The sequence below is a fragment of the Coturnix japonica genome, chromosome 13, assembly GCF_001577835.2.
Source record: "Coturnix japonica isolate 7356 chromosome 13, Coturnix japonica 2.1, whole genome shotgun sequence".
NCBI lineage: Eukaryota > Metazoa > Chordata > Aves > Galliformes > Phasianidae > Coturnix > Coturnix japonica.
The window spans coordinates 7,005,838-7,033,694 of record NC_029528.1 but is presented as its reverse complement, the minus strand read 5'-3'; the positions used below and the strand labels follow the sequence as shown (position 1 = coordinate 7,033,694).

The 27,857-nt window shown below is 42.3% G+C and overlaps 1 protein-coding gene across 4 annotated transcripts in view; it reads right to left on the bottom strand.

Annotated features, from left to right (window-relative positions):
• SLIT3 (slit guidance ligand 3) overlaps positions 1–27,857 on the bottom strand; it is a 424,983-nt gene that overhangs the window by 191,026 nt on the left and 206,100 nt on the right. For all 4 annotated transcript variants that reach the window (XM_015875943.2, XM_015875942.2, XM_015875944.2 and 1 more), the window contains exon 6: positions 19,072–19,143. In XM_015875943.2, the coding sequence (XP_015731429.1) occupies positions 19,072–19,143 (72 nt within the window). The remainder of the gene's footprint in view (positions 1–19,071; positions 19,144–27,857) is intronic.

Below are 27,857 nucleotides of genomic sequence, written 5' to 3'. Positions count from 1 at the left end.
CTTAATTAATGTTTAAAGTCATAGAATCATAGCATCACCAAGGCTGGAAAAGACCTGTAAGATCATCCAGTCCAACCATCCACCTACGGCCAATATTTTCCACTAAAAATCCACGTTGATGTGTCCCTAGCAGCTGTCACTCACATAACACCAAGTAACCTAACACAGAGTATAAGAACTCCAGGTGTTTTCTCAGCAGTTTGCCATACCTGGAGATATCCTTCAGGTACCAAACACTAAACATCCCAGCATAGAGAGGTGAGATCAGGGTTTCTTTTGGTTGGTTGGTTGGACACTTTATTTATGATGCACGGTAGAGATCAAGTGCTCATCTCATTTTTAATTACATCATGACAGCAATTAATTAATGTAACTTCTTTGTATGTTTTCTCCAGAATTTGGTAACTTTTAAATAAAAGCTCACATTAACCAGCAGTGTGATGAAAACCTTTCAGATGTTTCCACTTATCATACTTTAAATGTTTAACATAAAAAGAAGTGCTGTAAACTACCTGCATATTTCAGAAAGTTCTGCTGTTACAAATGGGAGATTACGACTGTTCTACATATCTGCTGTTCCAGATCTGAGCTTCAGTATTTCCCAGTTAGTAAAATACTATATTGCACGTTTATCCATAAGTATCCATGTTAAACATGCCACCCTGCAAACATGTTTAAAACAGATGACTTTTCAATAGCCGTTTCAGCAGAATGTAAATCCACTGCAACGTGCAAAATTGTAGTTGCTAAAGAATTGGATTTTGTTAATTAAGTCTCCAATGGAGCCTCAGTTTGGACAACATTTTCCGCCAGTTTTTCCATTTCTTTTCTAATAGAAACTGCCCGGTCTATGCAATCACTGTAAAAGACATACCCTACCACTGATGGTATTCAATAAACGGTAGGAATTAGATGGGTGCTTTATGACATTTATTGCCCAGTCTCCAAGGTATTCCTTACATGAATGCTTGAGAATGCCAAAAATAGAAACAAGTGACCTGATACATGTAGGTAAAATTTCTCCCATACCAAACTGAAGAACTGCTCCTTCAGCTGATAATGAAGCACTACAAATGGTAACAGATGCTGCTCTGAACTAATATTGAATTTGAACTAAATTGGCATAAAGTTATTTTAAAGCCACTTCTGGTGCATTTTTCATTTATAATTTGTACTCTTTACCGAAGCATTACTAGAATAATTTTATAAAAGCTTACTCTCATTAGAAAAATAAAAGAATTGCTATGTTAAATTCAGTGTTAAAGTAAATCTCAAGTGGAGTAAATTGGTGGTGCAGAACACAGCGGACAGAGCTGCACTGCTCTGGTTGTGCCAATAGCTCTGGCTGAAGAGCTGCACAGAAACAACCCATGTGCATGGCAGCTCCGGGCACAGGCACTGCACTGGGCATCAGCCCTCCCATGCCTGTGTTATGGGGCTGGTCAAGGAGGGAGGAACAGCTGATGGGGGAAGCACTATTTATGACTATTTACTCTACAGGCTGTGCAAAAGTACAAGTGTTTGCTCTAAGTTAATTACATTAACTCACAATTCAAAATGTTGCTATCCGAAACCAGACATCATATTAGCTTAATGCAAACCAAGGTGACAAACAAATAGGTGGAGCCCTGCCTCTTCCCAGCAAGATAAGTACACACAAACCAAGGTTTCCTTTCAGTATCGGGGGCTTTAGAATAATTTTCTTTTCTATTAAAAAAAAACTCCTCCCTCTGGTTGCTGATGCAACAAATGGTGCATACCCAGCACACAAATGGCTGTCTCCATAGCAATTGGGGCAGGTTCTGTGTTTCCCTAGTTACTCCTGACTGATAACCATCTGTTGTTCTGCTCTGCCACAGCCCCAAAGGGGAGAAGGGGAAGAAACAAGGAAGATAAAATGGGTGTTAGAGAATAGGAAAGTTATTTACTACAGTGGGTTTTACATTGTCAGAAGGTTTGCAGTTACTTACATCTTTTTTTATTCTTGCTTTCAGTTGACAAGTATGGAGTACGGCAGACAAAGAAAAGCTGTAACTCCAAAATGCTACCAATCATTCACCTTACGAATAGCAAACCATACAGGGAATTGTATTAGGAATATTAAAAGGAAATCACATCATTAGAATGTTAGTATGAAACTGTGGAAAATTTGGAACTAAAGCACTTATTGGAGGAAAAAAAAAACACCTAGAGAAAATTAATTTCAATAATTAGTAGAGATTAATAATGTAAGAGTGTTGGGCAGAGGAGATGAGGAGGTCAACACCCCCCAAACGCTGTGGCTGGAGCAGGGTCCCTCTGCAGCTGCTTCAGCCTGCAGGATGGCCAGGAGCTCCCTTACCCCCTGGGGCCCTCACTGCTGAACCATGGGCCCCTCCTCTATCCTCTATCCTCTATCCTCTATCCTCTATCCTCTATCCTCTATCCTCTATCCTCTATCCTCTATCCTCTATCCTCTATCCTCTATCCTNCTCTATCCTCTATCCTCTATCCTCTATCCTCTATCCTCTATCCTCTATCCTCTATCCTCTATCCTCTATCCTCTATCCTCTATCCTCTATCCTCTGTCAGGATATCCTCTGCAGGAGCACAAACAAGCCTCCACAGGCTGCTGTTACAGCAGCACACCAGTGGCGTTGGGTTTTATTTTCTTTGAAAATGACTGTGAGTGTTCCATATAGCAACAAATCCATCAAAGAACCAAAACTTTTAAAAATGAAAGACATGGGATGCTTCAATCCTCAATATTATATCACCTGTTGGACAGACAAAGCTGTCTGGGGCTCTTTATCCAGCAGGCCAGAGGACTGCAGGAATTCTGGAGAGTGGAGCAGCAAGGAGGGCTCTGGCTCCATGGGCTCCTCCCCATGACACAGGGATGCACCAAAAGCTCCTGGCCGCGCAGCAAAGTGAGGTGTTATAACAAGGTGCTTTCTGAAAATCATGTCGAATCTGCCGTTAGCTTGCTTACACATCCTCGTTATTAATAATTCACTAAATGCAGTTTTGAGAGGAAAACTAGGGCTCTCGTGCCTTTAAGAGCCTTAGACATTTTTAGCAAACATGAAAATTACATGATGAGGTAGCGGCTGTGGCAGAGAGCAAACGCAATAGCAATTAGGAGAGGGTAAACTCACTCAAGGCCCAGACACCAGAAGCACCTCTTATACGTGGTTAGGAAAATGACAGAGCACAAAAGAATCTTGACATTTGATCTCCAGACATCTGTCCCCTTTAATAACACCTATTACATTAGATTAATTCTATCACTTGCAGTCATACAACAGCTTGAGATGTCTTCTAGATCTTCAGACTAAAATCAGGAATAAATAATGCCAGAACAGGGAGATGTGAGTAAAGGCACAAAAGTATCAACCTTGTTCCATGGCTGGAAAATTTGGGCAAAGCAGCATGGATCCTTGTGATCTGATAGTTTAATTTTAAATGGGAAATGAGTATAAAGACCCATTGGATGAATATCCAAATGTGGAGCATTTTGTGTTTATGAACTGCAGAATCTCAGGATAACACACCGTAAAATTTGTCAATCAGGTCTTTTATAACAAATCTTTTGGACTGCTGTTACAGAGCATTTTGGTAAGAGATGCTGATTGATCACAGTGCCTTCAAAGACAAAAAATAACCAGCTGATTCCAGAGAGGGAAGAACAAACGTGAGCAGCTCGGTGCCCCATCTTCAGTTTGGAGTGTTTTACTTTTTATTGATTTCTTTTGTCATGATTGAACTCAGTTTCTCAACATGCAAGAAGTGCTGTAATAATAACTAACTCCACAGCCACTTGATCACAGTTTACCAACACCACATATTTCAAGATGCTGCATCAGTTTTAAATCATTCATTAAGGCCTTCCAATCCTGATCCTGCATAGCACAGGCTCCGAAAGGCAGCCCATTGCATCTTTGTGTGAGCTTTGATTTTGGGATTATTGGCACTTCAGGTGATGAGGGGATGGGGGTGCTCTGCTTCCACTTGTGTTTGTTTTTAAGCTTTTTAAGCCCTCATCAAACACAGGCTTTGCTGATCAGGCAACAGCAACTCTGTCTTTGAGGCATGAAAATCATTCTAGGAAATTCTGTTGTAGGCCACTAAAAATAGTGAAAGAAAAGTAAGAGGTTTTGATTACGTTACAAGAAGCCACCTGGCTTAGCTGCAGCTTTCTTTTGCTCTGCCCACTTGTCTGGGCATTAGCAAAGTCAGACATTTAGGATTTTACTTGCAAGTGCTCCTAAGTGGCCGAGGTCCAAAAGGATCTCCAAATTCTGACTCCTCACTCTGATTACACTTAACTCTGTGATTCTCAGGACTGCTGAAACAGGGGAAGAAGACCCACGTGCATATGCAACTCCACTCTTAGGTCTGTTGCTTTCTTACTGATATAAAACAAAACCAGCAATGGGTGCTATGAAAACATTTGAGATTTGTTGTGTTTCACTCGCTTCACTGCACACACAGCTTCCTGATGCTCTGGCTTTAAGTGTCTTCCTTCCTAATTGTCAGTTCTTAGTGCTGTACTTTACAAGTCAGACCTGTGGCTGACTTGCAATCAATACTAAATAAGCATATGGGCAAGTTTAGGTGAGATGGCGCTAAAGGTAGGAAACGCATAATAATTCATCCTGAAGCTTCTGAGCTTTTAAGGCATTCGTGCTCACTAATCAAGGCAACTAATGCTCAGTAAAATTCCCACTAGAATTTATATGGTTACAGGTTTGTTACCCTGGGAATGCTGATAAAGGTGCAAGCAAGCACTGAACTTATTCCTTTGCTGTTGTTAGAAAGTGAGTATTGTCTGCAAACACAACAACACAAAGAAGCCAGCACTCCTGAACCAGATAAGTTTTGTGTTCAAAAAGCAGTGACTGAGGGAGAGGCTTCAGGACCCGGAAAGGCTGTGATGCTCCTTACCCGTGAGCTAGCAGAGGAGTGCAGGAAGCCCTTTTGTCACACAGACCGCAAAACATCAAGAATTTATTTCTGTGAAGGGGGCAAGCTATGAGGAACTGCAGGATGGAGAACATTTGACTGGAGGCTGCTCTGGGCCACAACACTGTGCACACTCAGCTGTAACTGCTGGACTCTGCTCTCCAAGCTCAGAAGCTCTTATTTCAGATATGCGTGTTGCCTTGTCCTGTCTGCTTCACACTGAGGTCCACAGGGGAGGAAACCTCATTTCTGTCTGCATCCTGAGCCTGACCAGGCCCACCCAACTCATTATCAGCAGTGCCGAAGTCCACTTACAAAAATGCTCTATTCATTGGGCAGTGACATATGAATCTAAAGATCTATCCACCTTTTCCCAGTAATGATCCAGGCTGAGTTTAATCATCTCATGACACATGAATAGGTGTAGGGAACCTGCTTTGGCAGGGGGGTTGTCGATGATCCCTTCCAACCCCTACAATTCTCTGATTCTGTGTGATTATGTGAATAGAAGGTGTCACACAAACTATGCCTTGGTGAGTTGTGTCCTCTGCTGCTACCCACCACTCTGCCCCAATCCACCAAATCTGGACCATTTGTGTAACACCATCCTAGCAGCACAGCAAACGAAAGCCTGGTTAACAGGCTTGTACAGAACAATTAAAGTTAAGAAAAGCAATCAGTTTCTAGAAAGAAAGATAGAATATTAAAGAAAAGTCAATCAAAAGGAAACCTGGAAAAGATGTTAACAAAGGAAAGCAAATAAATGACCTGATATATTAAATGGGACCCAAAGATAACGTTGCTCTTACTCATCTTGGGACCCAGAAATCACATAAATTTTAAAACACTTAGAAAAGTGCTATGGAAATACACAGCAAACTGTATCATAGTTGACACAAAAAGCCATTTTGTTGTATTGTTTACAAGCCAGCCAATTTTTTGTCATCTGAGAAATGTGCATCTCCCAGGGTAAGGACAGCCATCCATCCTGCAGATTTATGTTTACAAGCATTTTGAAACAAATGTTCCTATTTGAACATCCATACAAACCATAAGCATCCAGTATGTTTGGAGCACTGCATTCAGTTTTTGTTAGCAGATCTTTAACTTCCTGAACAATGTTTAAGCAAAGCAGTGCAGCACTACTATATATCCTGCAGGAGCAGCGCACAGAACATATGTGACAAACCTTCCGCATATTCACCAGGGAGTGTTCCTTTCCTCCTACAATAAACCATAGTACTATTTATTTAATTCACTAAAGCAAATGGTATTCATCTACTTTTGGCATTTATGTGATGGCTGTAGTACCGGAGTGCCTCACTCTTTAATACATTTATTCATTCTCCCTGCAGACGCACAGCTGTCAGCAGCACAATGAGGTTTTATACAATTTCAGGAACGGAGTTCACCGCTTCCAGTTCCACTCACCTACATCATTTCTAAATTACAATGTGCTTCCCCAGCCTCAGGACATGTAAAATACCAACCCAAAGAGAGAGAACGGGGTGAGTTTGCATCAGAAATGCTGAACATCGCTTATTGCAATGGATAATTATTGGTAATGTTACTACTGTTGCATATCAAACTGATAAGTATATAGGTAAAAGATGTTCAATAGCATTGACTTTTCACTGAATTGTGGCACTTGAAAATAAAAACACCCTCAAAAACCCTACTGGTACCTGATATCATCCTGCAAACTTGGTTCTTGGATGGCATGGAAAAGTAGCCAGGTACAGAAGCCTTGCTTCTAGCTTTCCTGCTGGATCCCTGTTAGTCAGGGGAAATGAACTGCTGGGCAAGGAATAGCTAAACCCTGGATCTGAAGCTTCACAGTTTAGAAATCTGGTACAAAGGGACACCCATGGTCTGCAATACAACACATGCTGCAAAAACAGGACAACAGGTCACCTCCAGAGGGCTTCATTCCACCTTGCAGGAGGCTCTGGTGACTTTAAAGTCAGCATTTGACTATGAATGCAGAAGCAGAAATGTGAAAGAGGTATTCCAATCAAAACCAGTACAATCAGCATCATGAAATAACCACCCCGCATTCCAGGTTTAAAAGGTGATGGTTTATCATTAGAAATATAGTCAACACATCCAACTAATGTTTACAGCTTACGTAAAAATTTCCCCAGAAGTTACAGAGTTCAGCATTTCTGTCTGAACGTATCCCAGTCATTGTGTGTTTCTTTTAAAGAAAAATATCTCATTTTAAAAAGTAACCACACCAACCTCCAGGTCACGTTAGACATGGTGATTCCTTAAGAATAAATGGCCGCATGTCTAAGCTGTTCACTCGCATTTACTTGGTAGACTCTGAATAATGATTCTACAGAGCCAACAAAACTGAAGTCATTAACAGAGACCTAAAAGTAAACTTAATCCATTCAAACTTTGAAACTTTTGTGCTGAGTGGCATGGTTTGTTTGTGTTGTTATTTCTCCTGATAGTAATCCATAAATCTGTTCATAGCAGATAATGCTTCCTCTGCCAGGACTGCAGCACCAAGCAGGAAGTCTTGTGAAAGACAGCTTTCACTCTTAAGATCAGGCAGCATTTTGGGATGAAATGCGCATACCCGCTGCCTTAACTGACCCCTCTAAGATCTAATTCACTTTGAAATGTGAAAGCACTTACATAAAACAGAGAAGCCCAAGCTTTCTCCCTCACAATCACAGCAACACATCTTCTATAAGTAGGTAAAGAGGGTACCTGCGCAACCCTGGCTCCACTGCACCTCTCCCATCCTTCTCAGTCAATCCTGAGTGCCGCACACCCACTTGTGACAGCCTGCTGCATGCCCCACATTAACCCTTAGTGACGCCCACCAGCTGCTGCATGAGGACTGGGAGAGTCACAGCTCCCAGCAGCACAACTCTGCGAGCTAAAAGCAAGCAGCACCCCCACCCCCACATACCCCACCAACAAAACCCCTGCAAAACTGCTTGGCCAACTGTGAGCCTTGGGTTTCAGGGAACCAACTGAAGCAACCCACATAACCTCCTTGCAGCAGCCACCTTCCAGCCAAGCCTGGCTTTAAAGGCAGGACAAAAGCTGATGCCACACAGGAGCTGAGCTAAAGTATATAAATAAAATGCAAAGGAAAGCAAGGGCAAAACTTGTGTATGTGGCTACCAAGAGGCCACAAAAAGTAGAAAGAACTCAATCTCTTCCTAATGCTGCCTCTCACAGCTGAAGGATCCTTTTCCCACCACACATGACAAGAAATTGTTTTTAGTATGCACAAAAAATGGCAAGGTTTGCTGCACTGAGAAAAGGACTGGGTTTGGGAACGCTACAGAAATGTCCATAGGACTGAACATGAACCCTCTGCATGCACAGCCCTTGTGCACCACATCATAGCTCTACAGGAGCACGTTAAGTGATCTGATTAAATGAGAGTTAATTTATGACTTCTTTTTCTGCGGAAAAGAATCATTTTGTATTCCGGTCTGAATGTATTATGGCTGCCTTATAAGCACCTTTTGACAGACAGGATATTGAGATGGAATTATACAGTGAAATAATCCTGATCACTGTTGAACGTCTCATATTCCTTCCAAAGGAGGATTAAGATCCTCACTTCCTCTGGTAAAACAAAAGAAAGGAAGAAACCCAAGTGTGAAACCAATGAACAAGCGCTGTGTGCACACTACCTCAGAGTTACTGCTCTACTGTTGGGAACCAGTTGGAAAAATAATTCCAAACAATACAGAGAACTGGAGCGGAGTTTACTTCCACATGAAGATAGAATTCTCTCATTTGTTTCTCTGACATTTATGGAACTAGCAAAGGGTAAACAAAAGCAAAATTAGATCCCACAGGCTTTTGTTAGGAAAAAACAGTAAAGGAGAATGGCATTCTGTGGCAAAAATCAGCTGTGCAAATGGGACCATCATCTCAGGGCCCTTCCCAGTGCTGCTAGCCTACTTTCTTCCACCTGATCTTAAACAAAATAATTTGTATTGTTACCTACCTCAGAGGTATTTCATTAAGGCTAATATCAGATTTAAACCTAGACACTCAACATTACATTACTCCTATTAACCTCCAAACAAGTATTTGAGTGTCTGAGGATTCCTTCTGTGCTTCATTCACAGCTAGATCTTGATTTTACATTGGACATATTTGAAAACACTGCAGACCCCCAGCACAAACATATTTTTTTTTAATTAAATAAAAGAAGAATCTCCACTGGATCTCCACAATATCCATGTGTGCACAACCTGATCTTGCGTAGGAGTCCCCGCTCACTGCAGGGCACTGTGATAAATGACCTTTAAAGGTCTCTTCCAACTCAAATGATTCTATGATTCAGTGTGATTTACAACGTGATCTCAGCTGCACATCTCAGCTACATTACCATGTAACATCACTAGCCATACAAACATGGTAAATATATGTTCACCCCCCCCCAGAAAAAATTAAAAGTCTGTAAAATAAAATTATGCCATTACAGTTGAAGTTTTGTTTTCCTCCAAAAACATTTTCCTTTCAAGGCACAACAATCTTAGACTGAACTGAATTACAGATGGCTTTGTTTTCCTAAGACCCCTTTATCTCATGGATCCATCCAAGTGCACTATGGTGAATGCTGAAGTCCTGTACCAGACCAAAGGAGAAGCATAAGCATTCCCTTCTGTGCATTCTATGTAGGAAGAAATTGCACAGGTGCTGCTGTTGTTTGAAGCCCCAGCCCGCTTGCACACAGGGGAAGCATCCATCTCATTCCATGGCCAAGGAGGAGAGGTGCATAATAACAATTGTATTATCCAGAAAAGTGATGTGGGAGCTTTAAGAATTAAGGGAGTTTTGTTCACCCTGAAAGGTACAATAAATCCGTGAGTACTTTTGCCTGTTTACAAGATGAAAAATCAAAACTTAATCCCAATGAAAAGGTAAGACAGCTTCAGAGCAGGGACACCTGCAGCATCTCCATCTCAAAACCCAAAACGCTGCCTCTCCCATCAACTGCAAGCAGCAGCACAGCACTCCTTGTCCTGCCCTCCCTGCACCAAAACTTGTGCTGGCTGGAGAGGGGAAGAAGACTCAGATAATGGCTTCACTTTCAGTCTGACTGGAAGGGTCAAAAAGGAGAATGCAAACTTTTTTCTGGTGGTGGATGGTATTCAGAGCCCCCATTTATGTGCGGGTGCTGCCGTGCAATGCTGTTGCTGTGCCGCTTTGGCTTAGAGATGACACGCGCTGACCCCGGTGTGCCCAGCACTGCACCAGAATAATTCAACACAAAAGGTTTGCATTAAATGTAATGAAGCAGATGACAAAATCAATAAACCTGGTGTGGTGTGGCTATCATAAAAATGATGTAAATTCAGAGTTCACAGTGGTTATGAAGCTATTTAGGATTATAATTAAAACCAGCGCTTTTTTTTTTTTTCAGTATAAAAGCTCCTTTGACAATCATAGATGAATGCTACAGGAAATCTTCAACAAATGCATTCAGAATTAAGGAATGGCACAAAGACAGCATAAATTACCCAAAGATAAACTGTAAACGTAGGTTACCTAAAAAAGTATAAAATAAAGAAAATTTGATTTTCATCCTTTTTCAACTGATGTCACATCCCATTTTAATCAAGCTTTATATCAAAAGGACGATAAGAACACCACAGAGCCCGCTTTTAAATCGTGGCATTTTCTGGAGTTGATTTCTGTCAAAGAGACTTCTGTAAGAGCAATAATACAAAAAAGGGCCAAATCTGCTCTCCATTATTCTCCATCAGAAAGCAGCACTGCAGCATGGGTGCTGCATCAAAAATCTATCTATGCTTTATCAGGATAAAGAACAACAAGCCCAGAAAGCAGCGTGCAGAGCTCAGCAAAGTGTGCAGGTGGTCCTGGAAGCATCCACAACCACATCGGCTTGGTGGCTGACCCCAGCCCCCATCACATACCTAACCCCAGCTCAGGGCTGAGCCTGAGCTCCTCACCCAGCAGCAAGGAGCCCAATCCCACTGCTGGGCTGCAGGCACAGCTTTGCTGGTGGCTGCCACGTGGAGCCCCGCTGCTGCTGAGCCACCTACAGCACCGCAAGACCAACGGCTGCAGGAGAAGGCGATGCAGTACATAAAACACAAAGCATCAGAACGACCAGAAACAAATCTGAAGTAGGTTCTGCTCTGCTGAGGTCTGTGTGGCACACTTGTCTGCCTTGTGGGCAGCATTAGGATTTTACCATATGAAGAAGGAAAGGTGCAGCCTTTGGGTGATGTTTGAAATACATTTCTTGAAAATGAAAAATAAAATTGTTATTTATGCTGGTCTGAAGCTGATAAGGAGTAATTAAACATCTGCGGTTTACCTAAAATTGACGTCTGTTACAGTGAACACGCTGCACACAAAAGTTGGGAATCAAAATGACATGCAGCTGTATTGGTGATGTTCAGCTCTGATTGTCATCAAAATACTCATTTTTGAACAATATTAAATATCATTGTGCTAAATGCCATCAATTAAATGCCATTTCCTAGGCTGCGATGTACCATAGGCTTACGTACTTCTGTTTTATCGGTAGAGCACACTTAGGAGGTATTTCAGCTTTTATTTATCTGGCATTTTACTAAGGGGAAAGCAACCTTTAGAGTGAGGAAATTTGTTTCCTGGGAGCGATGCTTTGGCTTTCAGGAGTTGTTGGTGACAGATCCCTTGTGGCTGCTCGAACCCACAACTACGGGCATCCGCAGAACAAAGACACCTGAAATGCAGTGGCACAGTAGAACACAGCCCACAGCCGCCCCACCTAATGCAGGTGTTTTCATTTAGAAAACATCACCGGTGTGTTTTCAAATCTGTGAAATCAATCTCAAGTGAGGTACAAATGGTAGTTTAGTGCATTCAACAGATTTCAGATCATTCTGTGCTGCCGCATCCACCTGGTGTTTTATTTATTAGCTAGAGACGTGGGAAAGGGGATTACATAAACCAAAATGTGTTTTAAAAAATGCAAGCTTGATGTGTTCACACTGCCAAACACAACATACATTTAAATACTTCATGAAATGGTTCTGGAGTTTTCCAGTGTTGATCAGGTGTGTTGCAGAGTTTGCAGCTTATTGCTCTGCAGACATTTCTGCCATCACACAATTGTGCACTCGGGACCATCTCAAATAGTTCAGGAACAGGGAAAGCACAGCATCCCCCCGGGCAGCCCTGATCACAGGAGTGTCCTGCAGTGTGGGACCAGCCCCTGCAGCTCAACACGTGGAGAGCTGACCAAGCAGTGCTGCAGAGCCTGCACAGAAATGGTCTCACACAAATGAAATAACTCACAAGGTCCAAGACTACTGCTGAACCAGCACCTCTACATACCAGCGGACAGTGCAAAAATCCCACAAAACTTCTCTCCAAGAGGTAATTCTGAAGAATTATGAGCCCTTATGATGTGAAAAGAGATGCTAGCAAACATGCCAAGACTGTAAGGACACTTGGAAAAAATAACGTTCCTTGGCCATCACAGTAATCTAGTAGAGAGCACAGCTATTTAGCAGGCACTCTTCAGAAGCAGCTTTGATGCCACTGATGTAAATGAGACAGGGCAGGCAGCATGGCAGCTTCAGCTGGGGACTGACACAGCAGTGCACTTCTTCCCTCCATCCCCTGCCTGCCACAAGTCAGGTTGCACAGCATCCAGATTCTCTTGACTTTATGCCCCCAACTTTTACTATAACGCAGGACAAGAGAAGTTATTTAGAAAGATCAGGGTAGGTAGATTTTAAAGGTTAGTGATTCAGAATGGAATAAGCTGGAAGAGAGGAAAGCCCTGTGTGCCAAGCTGCCCTCAGGCACTACAGCCAGCAGTGGTTCCCCAAGCAAAACTGCTTGCAGCTGGGGTCAGTCCCTGCAAAGATGGGCACAGCCCCTGGGATATGAGGCCTGCCTGAGGATGGCCCTGTGCACGGGACTGAGCAGAGATGTGCAGAAATAAACATCGCGAGCACAAAGCATCCTGACTCAAAATCTCTGCTTGCTTGGTTTTGCATATCTCACCTTAAGCGCATTCTGCGTTGTGGAGCGAACATGCATGTGCATTTCAATCAATCATATCTTTTAAATGAGATAATTGTGAGATATTTGCATTTTGTATTCATTATAAGGGGTAGAACAGATGGCAAAAGCTCAAACTAATCTACTCATAAAATTAACTTAGGCTGTAGGTGATGTTTCTCCATAGAAAGTGGAAAGTTGGTAGCGTGTTATTTTAATGTTATAATAATACTGCATCACAATGGAACTTCTAGGAAAGCGAAGGCGATGGCCACAGCGATACCGCCTGAATTCATTACAGTCACTATCACAATGAATACCAATTACAGGAGATAGAAAAGAGGACATTGCTGGAATACATTGAGCACAGTGTGAATTTACAAATAAGGAGGTGGAAAATAGTTTACAAATTATTCTGACTGAAGTAATACGATCTTTTCACCCTCTACAGAGTGCAAGGGGTGTGACAAGTACTTCCAAACTGCTGATGGTGCTTCAATACCTCTGCTATACCAGCTCTGAAAACACTCAAAAATACCCACTGAGATCAAAGCGACCTGAAATTTGTTCCAAAAAAGAGTTTTATCCTTCTAAAAAACATATTTATGCATGTATTTTAAAAATATCCTGTGCCTTCTTCAGGCACATCATCGGGTTCTGACGCTGCTCAGCCCATTCAGCGACACATAAGCAATCCACCACCAATCACCGGATCTCCTCCTGCCATTCACTGCTTTCACTGAGGTCAAGCACAGCCTGCAGTAGACTCCTTGCAGAATTTTACACCAAACAAGCGGGAAATCTTGCCAACTTTTTATCGCCCTCCTTTAAATTTGCTTTATTGCAAACAGCGTCAGTAAAACTGAGACCATACACAAATGTCTTGGAAGTGGAGCCAGGAATTTTGGAGGGCTTGGGACAATGGTTTCCTTTGGGAAACCACTCTAAAGCAGGTTAAGCTTCCAGGGTCACGTTTCATTGATACATCCTCTGTATTTACATACATCAAATAATTCACCATCGCTTTCTTTCTGCTAGGGAAATGGCTACACACATCAATCATCATTTCCTTGGGCTTATTCATTATTTTAAATAATTTGACAGGTATATTTAATTATCTCAATCCCATCGCTGACGAGTGAATATGAGAAATACGTTCTGCAGTGCAGGATTGCGGTGGAACATTTTTGGTTTGTGTAGGTGAATGCAAAAAACCTCTCAACATAAAGAGCAAATTCAGCTTTTTCCAAAACCTGAATGTGCAATCTGGATGTTTGATTTCTATAAAAGTCACACAGATCAATGGCAATAGAAGCTGCAGGCAGAAGAACTGAGGGCATCTTCCAAGAAAAGCCATTTAGCAGTAGTCACAGAAGTATTTTACAGTACTCATATGGCTCCAATTTTTATGTTGCACAGGTAATGTAAGTACTTGAAAAATAAATGGACATACAGAGTTGGTCAGTGCTACATAGGTGCTGCCATATATCTGCATACTTTAGAAATACTGAATGCTGATTTTATTTTATCAAATGGAACCTGTAAGACTATGAAGCAGATTGACCCCAATTTCTCAAGCAACCCCAGGGCTGAAGGAAAGCAGCTTCCAGGCCCAGTAACATGAACTATTATCCATTGTGCAGCTGTGAAATATTTAGGCACATGCAATGAGCCCATATTAACATGATAGATTAACCGGTCAGCTTGTATTTTTCTGCATCCCACTGCTACAAAATTCTGCCTTTTAGTAAAAGCCTATAACAGAAATAAGACAGAAGCTGGGTATGCACAGCATCACCTCCTATTGGATCAAGAACAAGAAATGCCAGCGGCTCCTCCTCAAACAAGTGCATGACCCAGCTGGTGGGTGAGGGTGGTCCCAGCTCCCCCTGCACTGAGCTGCAGGCATCTTCCCCAATAGTGTATATGCACGGTGGCTCTCCTTTCAGGAATGCAGACTGTCTTACTTGCTGGGAGATGCTGACATGCAGAAAGGCACCTCACATGGCAGAGTTGGAGCCCTGCACCCAATACGGGTACCCAGCCCTGCAGCAGCTCCCTGATGTGACACATGGGGGCTGCACAGACACAGCCACTGACTGCAGGTAAATGTGCTCTGTCTGTCCTGGGTGCCACTCTGCACTCTGCCCATTTACAGAAATGGCTTTTCCTTCAGCCTGAAAGGTGCAGGATCAGAATGGGTGGCACAGGAGCAAAGACTCTGGGAAACACACAGTCGGTCTGCTGCTGTTTCAGATTCAGACAGTTCTCTGCTTGCAGGTAAATCTATTGATTTTCCCTACCGCAATGCTGCAATCAGAGGAACAAACTTCTGTCAGGAGATAACAAAAGGGCAGCGACTTGCTAGGATTTGCTCAGTCTGCCCTGCACGTTTCTTACTGGGCAGTACCAAGCCCCAGTATCACCATTCTTCCAGGAACCACGTTCCTACTGTGCTTTGTGACCCCACACAGCTCGCAGCCCAGCAAGAGCACAGAGCAGGGAGAAGCAGGAGCACGCAGCTTGCAACCATGGGCAACACCTGGCAGTGTGGGTGCTGCTGCTCAGGACCTGTCTGAGCCACCTCCTATTCCTATTCCCAGAATGCAAGAATGCCTCATTGGAGGAATGCTCGTCTGGATGCTGAGATATCATACAAGCAGAAACTTGGGTAGCGGCTTAATGTATTTTTGTGAAGGAAGGCTGCAGCTGATAGTGCTGTGTTAGCCCAAAGCTCAACAAGACCCAGATCCACATGCTTTAATTCTAGAAATAAGTGTGCTTACTCAGGGCTAGAGTCCTGCAAGAAACATTTCCTGCTCTCTAGGTAATAGCTAACAGAAATTGAACACAGGTGTGCTCTGCAGCCTGGCCCTCTCCTGCCCTCCCTCCTTCAGCTCTTTATCAGAGCAGTGAGCACAATTTACGCATCTATTCTACAATACTTTTAAAGTGTCATCTCACTCCAAATTCCCATATAGATGCACTGCTTGTAATAGACACTGTGTATTCCTGACAGTTGCTAAAAGCCACATAATTACTTCTATATTTTAATTAGAAAAAGACAGATTCTTTCTTGGCATTTCACAGTCAAACAGCAGAAAACGCTTCATACGAAAATAATTCACACAACCAAACATGGCCCTCTTGGGAGTTTTAACATCACTTCACCAGGAGCTGCTTTGTCTCGTGCAAAACATTGCCCTCTGTGTCATGAAAAAGCTCTTCTTTAGCACAGACCTTAGTGAGACTATTTCTGGGCTCTGCTCTGCTAAGAGAACGAGACGAAAAGCTTTTACCATTTAAAATGAAACTCATGGTGAAAAATATCCTGAAGCACTGCTTTCTCCAACATTTCATTTTTTATTTCCTCTCATCTTGGATTTTGTTTTCTAATGGCCAAACCATATTGTACCATACCAGTCCTGTAGTCCTGCTGATAGAGGGACATCACCATCTTGCTTTCATTGTCTGGCGAGTGCAGAAGCATTTATTTGGCATTTGTTCAGTCAGGTTTTTTTACACCAGTATGCTCCAGGTGGAAACACCTGCCTTTAGTGCTGCCTGTTGCAATGGCCATGCTGAGACAGGGCAGCTCTTGCTGGGCTTACAAATAACACTCAACTTAATTTACAGTGAGCCCCTGCACTGTGTATTTCAGAGCCTGCATCCAAAGGGAATTCACGCCCTGCTTCAGTCTCCCACAACAACTTCTCTGCAACTGAGTGAAAAATTTCCAAGCTGCTCTTAAAAACAGTGTTAATTGGGCTACTTTAATGGTCCATCGGTGCTGTGTTCCTACTGCAGTATCTACAGAGGTATTGTTTCTGTGTAGTGTTGGCACTATTTTATTTTCAAAGAAACTGAAAGAACTTGAGGCCGTGTTAAATGTTAAGCCATGAAAACAAAGACAGTTCAGAGCCAGTCTTTTCCTAGATGAGTTTTAAAGATTGATTGGAAAGGGCAGTGTGAAAGAACATGCGACTCTGCTTCTCATGTCTAAATCTCCAAGATCCCTCAAAAACGTGCTTCAAAGGCTGAACAAACTCTGAGACGAAGCAATAAATCTGCAAAGTGATAACCATAGAAACAGCCAAGCCTGCTGCTATCACATCAGAGCATCTGTGTCAGAGAGGCTCCCGGTGCAGGTGCTGGAGCAGCTGAGTGGCACAGAAGGGCAGAAGCCTGCTCTCTCCCACCAGGTGCTCAAGCAGTCACGCTCATTGGCATGGTCATTCTGCAGCTCCAAAGGGAGCATTTCGGCTGCCAAACCGAGATGGAGAATGGGAATTGGCACGTGGAAGCTTTCTGCCTACAGCTTCAAATATTAACTTGGTTCAGCTTACATCACAGCCTCACAGTTACGGCTGCAGAAACGTTAATGTGTTTCCAGGAGTGAGTTGGCCCAAGATTTTGTCACATTTTTCTCAGCTACTCATAGGCCACTGTTTATGGCTGGAAGCAACAGTCATCTAGCAAACCATCCTGGACACAAAATTCTTATGTTAAATGACAGGAAAAGTGAGTATAGATCTTAAAGAAGCTGTGGAGAAGTCTGCTTCCCATTGTAACAAACTGGACTGGGGATCTGATGAGCAGATCCATTCATTAGAGCTGGCTCTGCTGAGCTGGAGGTTGAGTAAGATGACCTCCAGAGGCAGCTCCCAACCATGATAACATCTGTATTTCTGAAAGATGGAAAGTGTGACTACAAGAAAGCAAGTCTGATTCAGTGTCTTTTACAGCAAAATAATAGATACTGCCTAACTTGACAATCACAATTTTTATTAAAGCTTTAGATCCTGACATTTATAGAGTGCCTCTAAGTACTGCAGCCAGCCATCCCTTGATATCAGCTTGTGGAAAGGTGAGACCCTGATTCCTCTGTGCTGAGGCTGGGTGTGTAAATCAAAGAACACCTGTGATTTTTCTGACATCTCACCAGAGAGGAGTAAATCAACCCTGAATGTGAACTTTGCTATTTTAAATGAAGTTAGAGAACTAATAGTGAATTATGGCTGGGAAAGATAGACTTTCTGAAACAAAACACTATCTATTGTTCCTCTACATTACACAGAGTAAGTAAAATTCATGCTAATGTGATGAAAGCATCATGCTTCTGTCTAAAATCCACACACATCCTCCCCCTATAAACAATATTCCCCAGCATTTTCTCTCTTCTTCTCTGTGCCTTAAAAAGCAGATCCATTCACATAGGTCCTCTGATGCTCACCCACTAAAGAGGAACACTAAAGCCCAGGCTTAGATGAATTTAGCCCACTTCTCATGGTATGATTTCTCTTGATGACATCCAGAAAAAAAGGCCACCATGCCTGGATAGCTAAACTCCCTGCTGCACAGAGACAAGCAACAAACACTGAAGAATCATAAGCTTGGCACACCTGATACCTACAGAAACAGCTGTTAGTTACATGATGTAGAAATCCTCACACTGCCCTTATGCCAACATACATGTAGGTACATAACACACAAGTCACCTGGAATCACACAACTGAAAGTCTTTGTTTACACATTTATGTAACTACGCTTTAGGAAATGACAAATGCCAAGCTAAGGCAAACAAGATTTGTTAGCGCCAACAGTAAAACAAACTGTTCATCCTTTAATTGCTTTTAACAATTGTTTTTGTTTACAGTGCTGACTGTCAAAGGATGAACAGATAACTTCTCTTATGCCTTTTCATCTCTGGAAATCTGTGCTCAGCTCCTGTGCCCGCGTGCCATATTTGCTCCCCAACAGAGTTGTGGCACAGAAAATTTCAGCTAAGCAAAATAATTTGATTTCACTCCAAAATTCTATCATATATTTTTCTATGCATACTTTCTTCAAGGTTTGGATCATGATTTCACCAGATTTTTCAGCAGAATACTGCTGAAGGAGAAGGAAAAGCCTTTAACTGCTCTACTTTCTTTGCTCAGAACTTCCCTGGGTCTTTTGTACACTATGAGTGGGGCAAAGCAGCGCACAGGAGCACACAGCAGGGCCCTCTGTGCAGCACGGGGCTGACTGTGGTGTGCTCAAGCAAACAGCAACAGTCAGAGGTAACAAAGGAGAACGTTCTGCAGCACATATACTAATGAAATTGTTACTTACAAGTTCTTCACATCGACGATTCCTCGAAAGGCCTTTCTAGGGATTCCTTTTATCTGGTTTTCACTGAGGTCTCTGAATAAGGGAAAAGAAAAAGAAAAAACGATTTTGTTAACAATAGGAATTTACTTCTCAAATCTACATGACATAATGCAACAAAGCCTGCTTGGAAAAGGAGATGTTTCTGGGTCTGCTACCACACCACTGCCCGTTGTCTTCTTAGAGGTCTGTGGCAGGAGCTGAAATGAGTCTCCAACCAGAACTACCAGAGTTTGAGATAAAAATGAGCAAATGTTCAGAAAACATCACTCAGATGTGCATAGCTCTGTGAATCAGTGGCAGTTTCTACAGCCAAATCTTATACCTTCATACTGCAGCCTTACAGCGTAAATAGAAATGTTCCTCATTGTGATTCTATTTAACTGCTATAACAACATTGGCTTATCCATGCTCAGATTATAGCCTCTGCTTTTAAATTAATATTCAAAAAAAATGTGACAATCATTCCCTTCAACTGTTCTGCAAGTTTATGGCCAAAAAAACCCCAAAGATTGATACAACACATTAAAAAAACCCAGAACACGCTGCATGGTGCATCAGTGGGAATAACAGCAATTTTGAGCTTGTTTTTAAAAACAGCAATTCAGAATGACTTTGTAATACTTCAAATGCTACGAAATGCAGGTTAAATCATTGCATCTGCATCGTGAGGACTGCAGTTCCACGGCTGGTACATAAGCTGTGCTCAGTTGCTTTTCCCTTTGACACACTGGAAGTATTTCAGACAGAATTGTGCAAACCCCTATCAGCCACAATGGCGGGAGGAAAGCAGGGATTGGGAATGGGAAGGAAAGAGACATGAAATTGGAAAGTTGAGATGCTGTCACACTAAGGAAAAGGAGAACTCTTTGCTGGTTCACCATCAGCCTGGGATAGGAGGGAAGATTTTAGTTCAGTTCAGGGGGAAGCACTAAGTGTAGGGAGAAAAAAGGAAGTAAGAAGATGAGGAGAGAAAAATGGAAGAAATAAGCAAAGGCAAAAATGGTGGACACAAGGACAGCCGGACAAAGAATGATGATAACACAGGACAGGACGTTACTACATGTGTCATTTGGTGTAATTGTGCCACTTTGTTACACAAATCCAAGGCTTTACCCCGTTTTCGGAAATAAAGGTCTGGCTTTCTGGTGGCTGCTAGGGCTGAATGGCACTCATCCCTACCATTTGCCAGATACTTTTCTGTAAGCACGTTTTGTGTTGCAGCAAGCCTCCCTTCCAGTCTCCACCAAATTGCCTTTATCAAATGAAAGGCCAGAAATCACTGCCTGTCACAAAAGCCCACATTGACACAGCAGGTCAAGACGTGTCATGCAGGGCTTTCTTCTGTTTTCCATCAGGCAGAGAGAGAAAAAGGGGACTATGTCCTTGTCATGAGACTAATTCAATTTATACCAGTCATGCAGTCTACACCAAATTCTCAAAGTAGCCACAATTGTTCATTCAGACTATCACAAACAAAAAGGTGCTGCTGGATACAAGTCTCTTTTTCAAACCAGATTAAAATTCTTTGTGACCTTCACAATTTGTTTAACACTGATCCACACCATGACCCTTCCTTCACCTCCCCTTTCTTTTGCCAGCAACAAAATATTAGTTCTTTAAAGACAGATCATCTACCCGGAGAAACGATCAGGCAACCTGCAAGCGTAAGAGTGGAAAGCAAGTGCATTTCAGACCTGCAGAAAGGCAGTCTTATACTGAAGATGGATTTGAGGGCAGGGAATCATTTCAGTGCGACAGCGAGGCATAGCCGAGCTTGTGCCAGTGGCAAAAGTGTGACAAAATTGCCTGGGGGGGGCAAAAATTAGCAAGATTTTGGGGCAAAAAAGCATACTAACTACAGCAGAAAGGGCTTGAAAAAGTAGAATTGCAAGTTTAATTGAAATATGCATCAAACACCTCAAGTCACACTTGTTCAGAATTTTATTGTGCATTACTTCAAACCAGGTTTAAAAAGAAATATAAAATATATATTTTTTTTTCTAATATTATCATGGTCCAAAAAGGATAATTTATATCATTGCTTTCTGCTCTCTCTTTATGCTCAGGTCTCCCCTGCAGTAAGCCAAAAATAGCAGACTGGAGGAAATTTGCCTATTTTCTATGACAGCCTTCTCATAAATTGTATTAATTTCATTTCCCATTTAGGCACTTTTTAGCTAACAACATTGCCTCTCTATGTCTCCAGACCTGTGCACTGATTTCACATATATCTGTGGCAGTCTGGATGAGGGACAGCCCGCACAGTGCTGGTGATGCAGCAAGGATGAAACTCACAGCTGCATGCCTCATCTTCCATAGCTGCCCTCTCACAAGTATGACTGTTGCTTTTTGAGATGGGTTGGGGAAGAACTGACCCCTTCCTAACAATGTGCCAAAATTTTGTTAAGCATCCTCCAAAGGCAAACAAGCCCCAGGCAGGCTCAGCCCATGCCCTTCCCAAAGCAGCCAGGAGCCAGCAGGAGCAACCAGCTGCTTGTCCTCTGAGGTGGTTTTAGAGCTCCAGCTCTGCAGTCGCCGCTCCTCCTAACAGTTATAATGGGAAGTCGTCCCCAACAGTATGTAAAATAAATATTAGTTATTAATAGAAACTGCAGAAGACCAGATGAACTCACGTGAGGCCAAAAACGCCAAAGCAAATCAAAGCAAAACACTAAACAAACAGACAGAAAATAGTTGTGATATGCAAGAAAAGACAAACAATGAATCTGAAGAAAAATAAACAATGATTACTAACATATTTCCTATTAGGCAAAGGTTTTAAGCTGTGTATATCCATAACAGAGGACAAGTTCAATGCCCTGATGCATAATGAATGGAGCCTTGAGGAGGAAATCAGGGAAATGAATCCAGCTTCAGAGAAACACACAATTCCAAAAATCCTTGTTTTAGTAAACAAGACTAGTGAGCACCTAAGGGAAGCACTTGGTGTAAGGACAAACCAAAATATGCCATATCCCAGCAGCACCTCCTGCTCATTGCTGCTCACAGAGCTTTCTCATACAGACAGCAGCAAGCCCAGCACCTTGAGGTGCATGTGAAGGCCATCAACAGGAGAAAAAGAAAAGCTGTTTAACGAAGACACTGTCCTCAGCTAAAGGCCTGCCTGAGTGCGCACAGCGCTCAGAAAGAAGGATGCTGGGGAAGGAAAACTTGTCCTTGAAGTTCATCAGAATCTCTCCTTGGGCACTGATACTCCTTGCGTCCTGCAGCTACAACATGGAAACCCGAAGTAGCTGCAGGAGGCAAGGAGCTGTGCAGCTGCTACAGTGTTGCAGACCCACGGGCACATCCCTATCCCTGGCACAGATTCCTGCCTGCTTGGCTGCAGCTCACGGGGGGGCTGCAGGGGAACATTGCAGCTGGGGAAGATGCTAGACCTGCAACAAGCAGCTTGCTGAGCCAGCAGTGTGTGGGGGTGGCCACAGGGAAGGGACACATTTCAGAGGTGGGGAAACACATCTAGAGACATTCAGTGTCTGGGGCTTGAAGTTTGCGTGAACCGGAGATGAGGGAGCCAACAAAACGCAGCCGCTGCTACTGCCATGCCCACACTGCACAGCTCACAAGTCAATAGATATTTTAGTTTCTATTTTGACTAAAATGCTTTGGACATAGATTAACTCCCTCTGCAAGTATAACATCGTTTTCCTGATCTTCAAATGGAAATTGCAAGAGCCTCACTGATGGAAGGATTGGGAAGGAAAAAAACCAAACCCGCTGACATTTTCTAAGTGCCTCTGTAGTCCACTACAATGCTGGGTTTTAGCTTCCTGCTTTAATGCTGCCTGCTGCATCCTAAGTGAAATATCAGCTGTCTAATACAGCAATAAAATGCTTTTTTTTTTTCTTTCATTCTTTAATTTTCCAGTGACAGAACATAAACCACTTAACTGGAACACAGAGTCTTCACTAGAACTACAGATCTAAAACACTGAAATAGCAATGTTAGTACAGCTCACAAAGTTACAGCAGTACTGCGAATTAAGTGCAGCATATGAACATACCCACTGACAGCACTATGCTCAGGTTGTCCCCCTTTTAAGAAGGGAACAAAAGAAAAACTAAAAAGATTCTTTGCATATTTACCAGTTATTTGCCAGATCTTTTTTGGTGCACAGATCCTGAAGTTCATAAAGATTATTTTTAAATGAAGAACTGCCAGAAAAGCAGCTTGTCCGAGAGATATTTATTGGGCTTGAACACCATTTTCTTCTGTCTCCTGCTCAAACAGGCTGAAGGACAAATCATCGTTTGGTGTTACCCAATGAAAACCCATTGCAGACTTATCTAGAATGGCTAAGGAGTTGAAGATGTAAAACACAGTCATCAAAGGCAAATGGCTCACAGCCACAGCCCAATATTGTCTGCTGATCCCTGAATAAAGCCAAAACCTCACAGAGCTATGCATTAGCACATAGACCGAATTTCAGCTAACAAATAAAGGAAAAGCTGGTCTGACTGCCATGGTTCCTCCAGGTGCCTTTCAGCCTATCCCCAGTTCAGAGGACTCTTTGGAGGCCACAAGGGAGCTCACACAAACACACGCAGCCACACGACAAATGCTGATTGATTCCACTGCACACCGCCTGAGACGGCACAGTAAGCACCTGCTTCCCGCAATCTCTGCCTCACACAGCAGAGTTTGTATCAGTTACCTTCATTTCGTATAGCAAACAATGGAAAGGTATGAGTGTAGATTGCAAGTGCTGGCTACAGCCAGCGCTCATACATACCCAAGGTTCACTCTGGTTATAACATGCACAGCTGAGAAAAATGAGCATTATTTAAGCTGTGCTTGTAACTGGCTTGCAGTCTTTTACCAAACAGGATTTGCGAGTTAAAAGCATTTCAGCCTTACGCATTTATCAAAATTAAATAAAGTAGGTGTTCTTGAAACTTTGTGCACGGTTAAAGGTTAGTAACTATTCCTCAACCCAACATCTTTACAACCAGACTGAAGACAGAACTGCTCTGCAGAAGGACACGCTCTAACACAAACTGGTCACTGCAATTTGTCTTTTTGGAGTAGTTTTAATTTGAACAGTATGTTAAACACAAACTCTAAACTACAGCATTTCACTGAATTGAACAATTCTGGATTGTGGAGTAATAGGGAGAATAATCGAGAGAGAAGAGGTATCTCTTCAAGTATCACCTAATAAAAGATAAGCAAGTCAGCTTTTTCATACAGCAAAAGCTGGAGGAAGATAACTTCCAGAGGGCAAAAAGGGATGGCAAAGGGACCAGTGCTTACTAAGGGACAGAAGGGGAGAACATAAAGAGAAAGAGGAAACTCACAGGGGGAAAAATTGTTAACTGAATTATAGCAAAGCCAGCGCAGAATATTAACATGGCCAGAGACTTTTTGTTTTGTCATTCCCAAGGGTGTTTTGTTGTCTCCCAAAGGTTCTATTACAACCCACTGCAACTGGCAATGCCTCAAGCCCTGCTCAGCTTCAAGCATAGCACAGCCAGGATCAGAAAGGCTGTAGCATAGATTCTCTTCTAATTGCTACAGATTCTTCTTGCCCGTTAATAAAATGTCCTTTCAAAGATGTGAGCAATGCTGCAGTTCATCTGGTCACATCCTCCCACACAGCTCCAGCCACTTAGTGCCAGGAAGTGGTGGAAATGGATGTGGATCTTTCTTCTTTGTAATATGCATGCACTTGCAAAGGCTGCTGTTAAGATGGAGTCAGGAGAGTGATCATGCACATGTATATATCATGATATCATGTTAAACTGTTGTTTCATTTACAGTAAACAGGAGAAAAAGTTGTTTGTTTTTTTTTCCCTACTCTGCCAAAATTGTACCTGTCTTTTAAGGGTTAAGATACTATCTGATACTTTCAACAGCTAAATAGTATTCCTATCTATTAGCTATTTCCCTAGTATTTCCAAAGCTGTTCAATATTAGTGTTTTTCCTCCCCCGTAGCTGAATTAGCAAATAACAGAGTCCATTGCTGAAGACAATTCAATATCTTTGAGCCTTGTAAATACACATGACGTATTTAAGATATTTATCATCTTCCAGGTGGGAAAAGCATTGACCAAATCACCCCAGTAACAAGAACAAGCTGTGGCAAGGCCAGCGCTCACATCAGCACCTCTGCTCAGGAGGGGCCTTATGCACCCTGTGAGGCAGGGATTTCTCTCCCAGGTTCAGTGTAAAAGATGGCATTTCCCTATTGTAAAGCAGCAGTTATCACTCTCTGTCCAAAAGGCAAAATTTACATGCACTGCTGCCAATGGGCTACAAGGGCAGAGCTTAAGAATAACAGCACTGTGCAGCATTACTCAGTTGAAACTGACATCCCTGCTTGTTTTCAGAGGGGAAAAAATATCTTGTTGCTACTGCTGCAACAGAAGTGTGGATGTTGACAACATCCAAGTTCTGCCAAATGAGAGAGGTCATACAGATGTTTTGTACCCTGAGCTATTCCAGGTGATTGTGGTTTTGCTCAACAGTACGGCTGAATAGCACTTCATACCCTGGGAAGCTGCTGAGAAGATCTTTTCTGGTCTGGTTTGGTTTGTTATAAAGGGAGGGAATTTAGCTGTAAAATTCCAACCAAACCAGTCTTCAGTACTTTCACACAGCCCCAGTCTGTACTCCATTAACAGCTACAGAAGCTCTAGACAATGGAGAAAACAGTTTTAGACATCTTGTCCCTTCTTTCACAATATTTTAGCTTCTACTGTGACTCCACATTTATATATCTTTCCTTCTATGAATAGTTTAATCCCTGAAAGCCACCATGAAACACTGCAGATGTAAGAAGATATGCTACAGACTGATTTGTATCCTTAATTCATTTTCCTATGTGGATATGATATTTAGATTTATTAGACCAAGATGTAATATCATAAAGCAGTTAACTCTACTGGGGATATTCATGTAAGACACACCTGTTTATGCAATCCTCACATCTCCCTTTTACAGTAGGCTCCACACACAAGCTATTCAATTATTTCTGAGCAGATCTGCCCTGACCATCACAGCTGCATGATACCTCCAAACCTCATTCCACTACTTTCTACATACATAAAAGAAACGATTCACTGAAGCATAACCAGATCATTTCTTTTTCAAAAGGCTGAAGAGCCAAAGCACCTTCAAGAACCCCCTGTCATGTACAGAAATTTTATCATTCAGTACTGCTAGGTTTTAAAAAAAGTAATCTAAACAGAAGACAGGTTTTGTATGTACAGAAAATAAAATCTAAATCTGCCAGCAGAATGTTAAAATAACATAGAACTAAGCCCAATTAACTTCTAGTTAACAAGCATACACAGAAGAGTAAATTCCTCCAAATGAAGCTGGATTTGTAATCATGTCACTCATCTGATGGAGTGCTTTGTTACTTCAGTGCTCTGGTAGACCAGCCACCACAGATCTGAGGCATTAGTGAAGATGAAGTTAAAACCAGGAGAATTCACAAGATGTAACATCTCCCCAAAACTTCACTGCCACTTACAAGCAAGTCTGTATAAGTTAAGTGAATTATGTGAGTCCAAATAAACCCTGCACTCTGAAATAATAGAATCATAGAATAGTTTGGGTTGGAAGGAACCTCAAGCCATTCCATATCTAATGCTAGACCAGGTTACCCAGTGCCCCATTCAGCCTGGTTTGGAACACCTCCAGGGATGGGGTTTCCATAACCTCTCTGGGCAGCCATTGCCAGAACCCTACCACTCTCTCTGTAAAGATCTTCCCCCCGGCATCCAATACAATCCTTTCCTCCTTAAGCTTAAAACTATTCCCCCTTGTCCTATCACTATCTCCCAAGTAAAAAGTCTCAGATCTTCCTTTGAAAACAGATGAATCTTATGACTCCAAAACACAGAAAATACTCATAGTGAGATGTGGACATTTCCCTATGTTTAAACTGACCCATAAAGATTCTTGTGGCACACTGGGAGCTTTATCCCTGAAGAACACAAGGTACAAGGGCACAACTCTGATTCATCAGCAAATGTATGATGCTTCACTGATCTGTAAAAGAGAGTTGATTTACATAAAGCCACTTCCAAAAATGAACTTGGCTTTCCTCTGAGTCACTGCCAAGCATGTTACTGAGTTTCAGACCAACAATGTCAGCTCAGAAAATTAAATTAAATTTAAGAAAAGCTGATAGAAGGCTGGAAAGAGGGAGGAGGACTCCTTGCACATCAGACTCCAAAGGGAAGCAACAAAAAGTCAGCACATTGCTCATTTACCTCTGAAGCACTCTCTAATCAAAGGATATAAAATTCCACAGTGATCTGACTTCATTGCTGCTGGGAAGGATGACAACCTCCTCTCAAGTCCACTGCAGTTATTTGAGTCTTTGGAAGAAACTATGTCTGGCAACACATCTTGTAATTGTCCTGAAGTTTCTTCAGTATATGACCCAGCCGTTCAACTACTTCAACAAGCTTTTTAAAAACAAGTGGCCCTCAGGCGTCACACATACGTAAACACCAGGAACACAGTGATTGGCAGGAGCACTTCTGATGGTAAAGATGCATTGCTTTACCTTCAAAATACACTGCTGCATTTGGAATAAATCACATAGGAATGAGCAGACAGAGAACTTGCCTTGCCTAGGCAGTGGAAATCTGTACTTGCTGCTTCAGATGGTGTACTGCATTCAAATCATTACTATAAGACAAACAGCGCATGCAGTAATGATAGTTCAGGGCATTTTTAAATTATTCCTATTTTTACTTTTATTCTCCC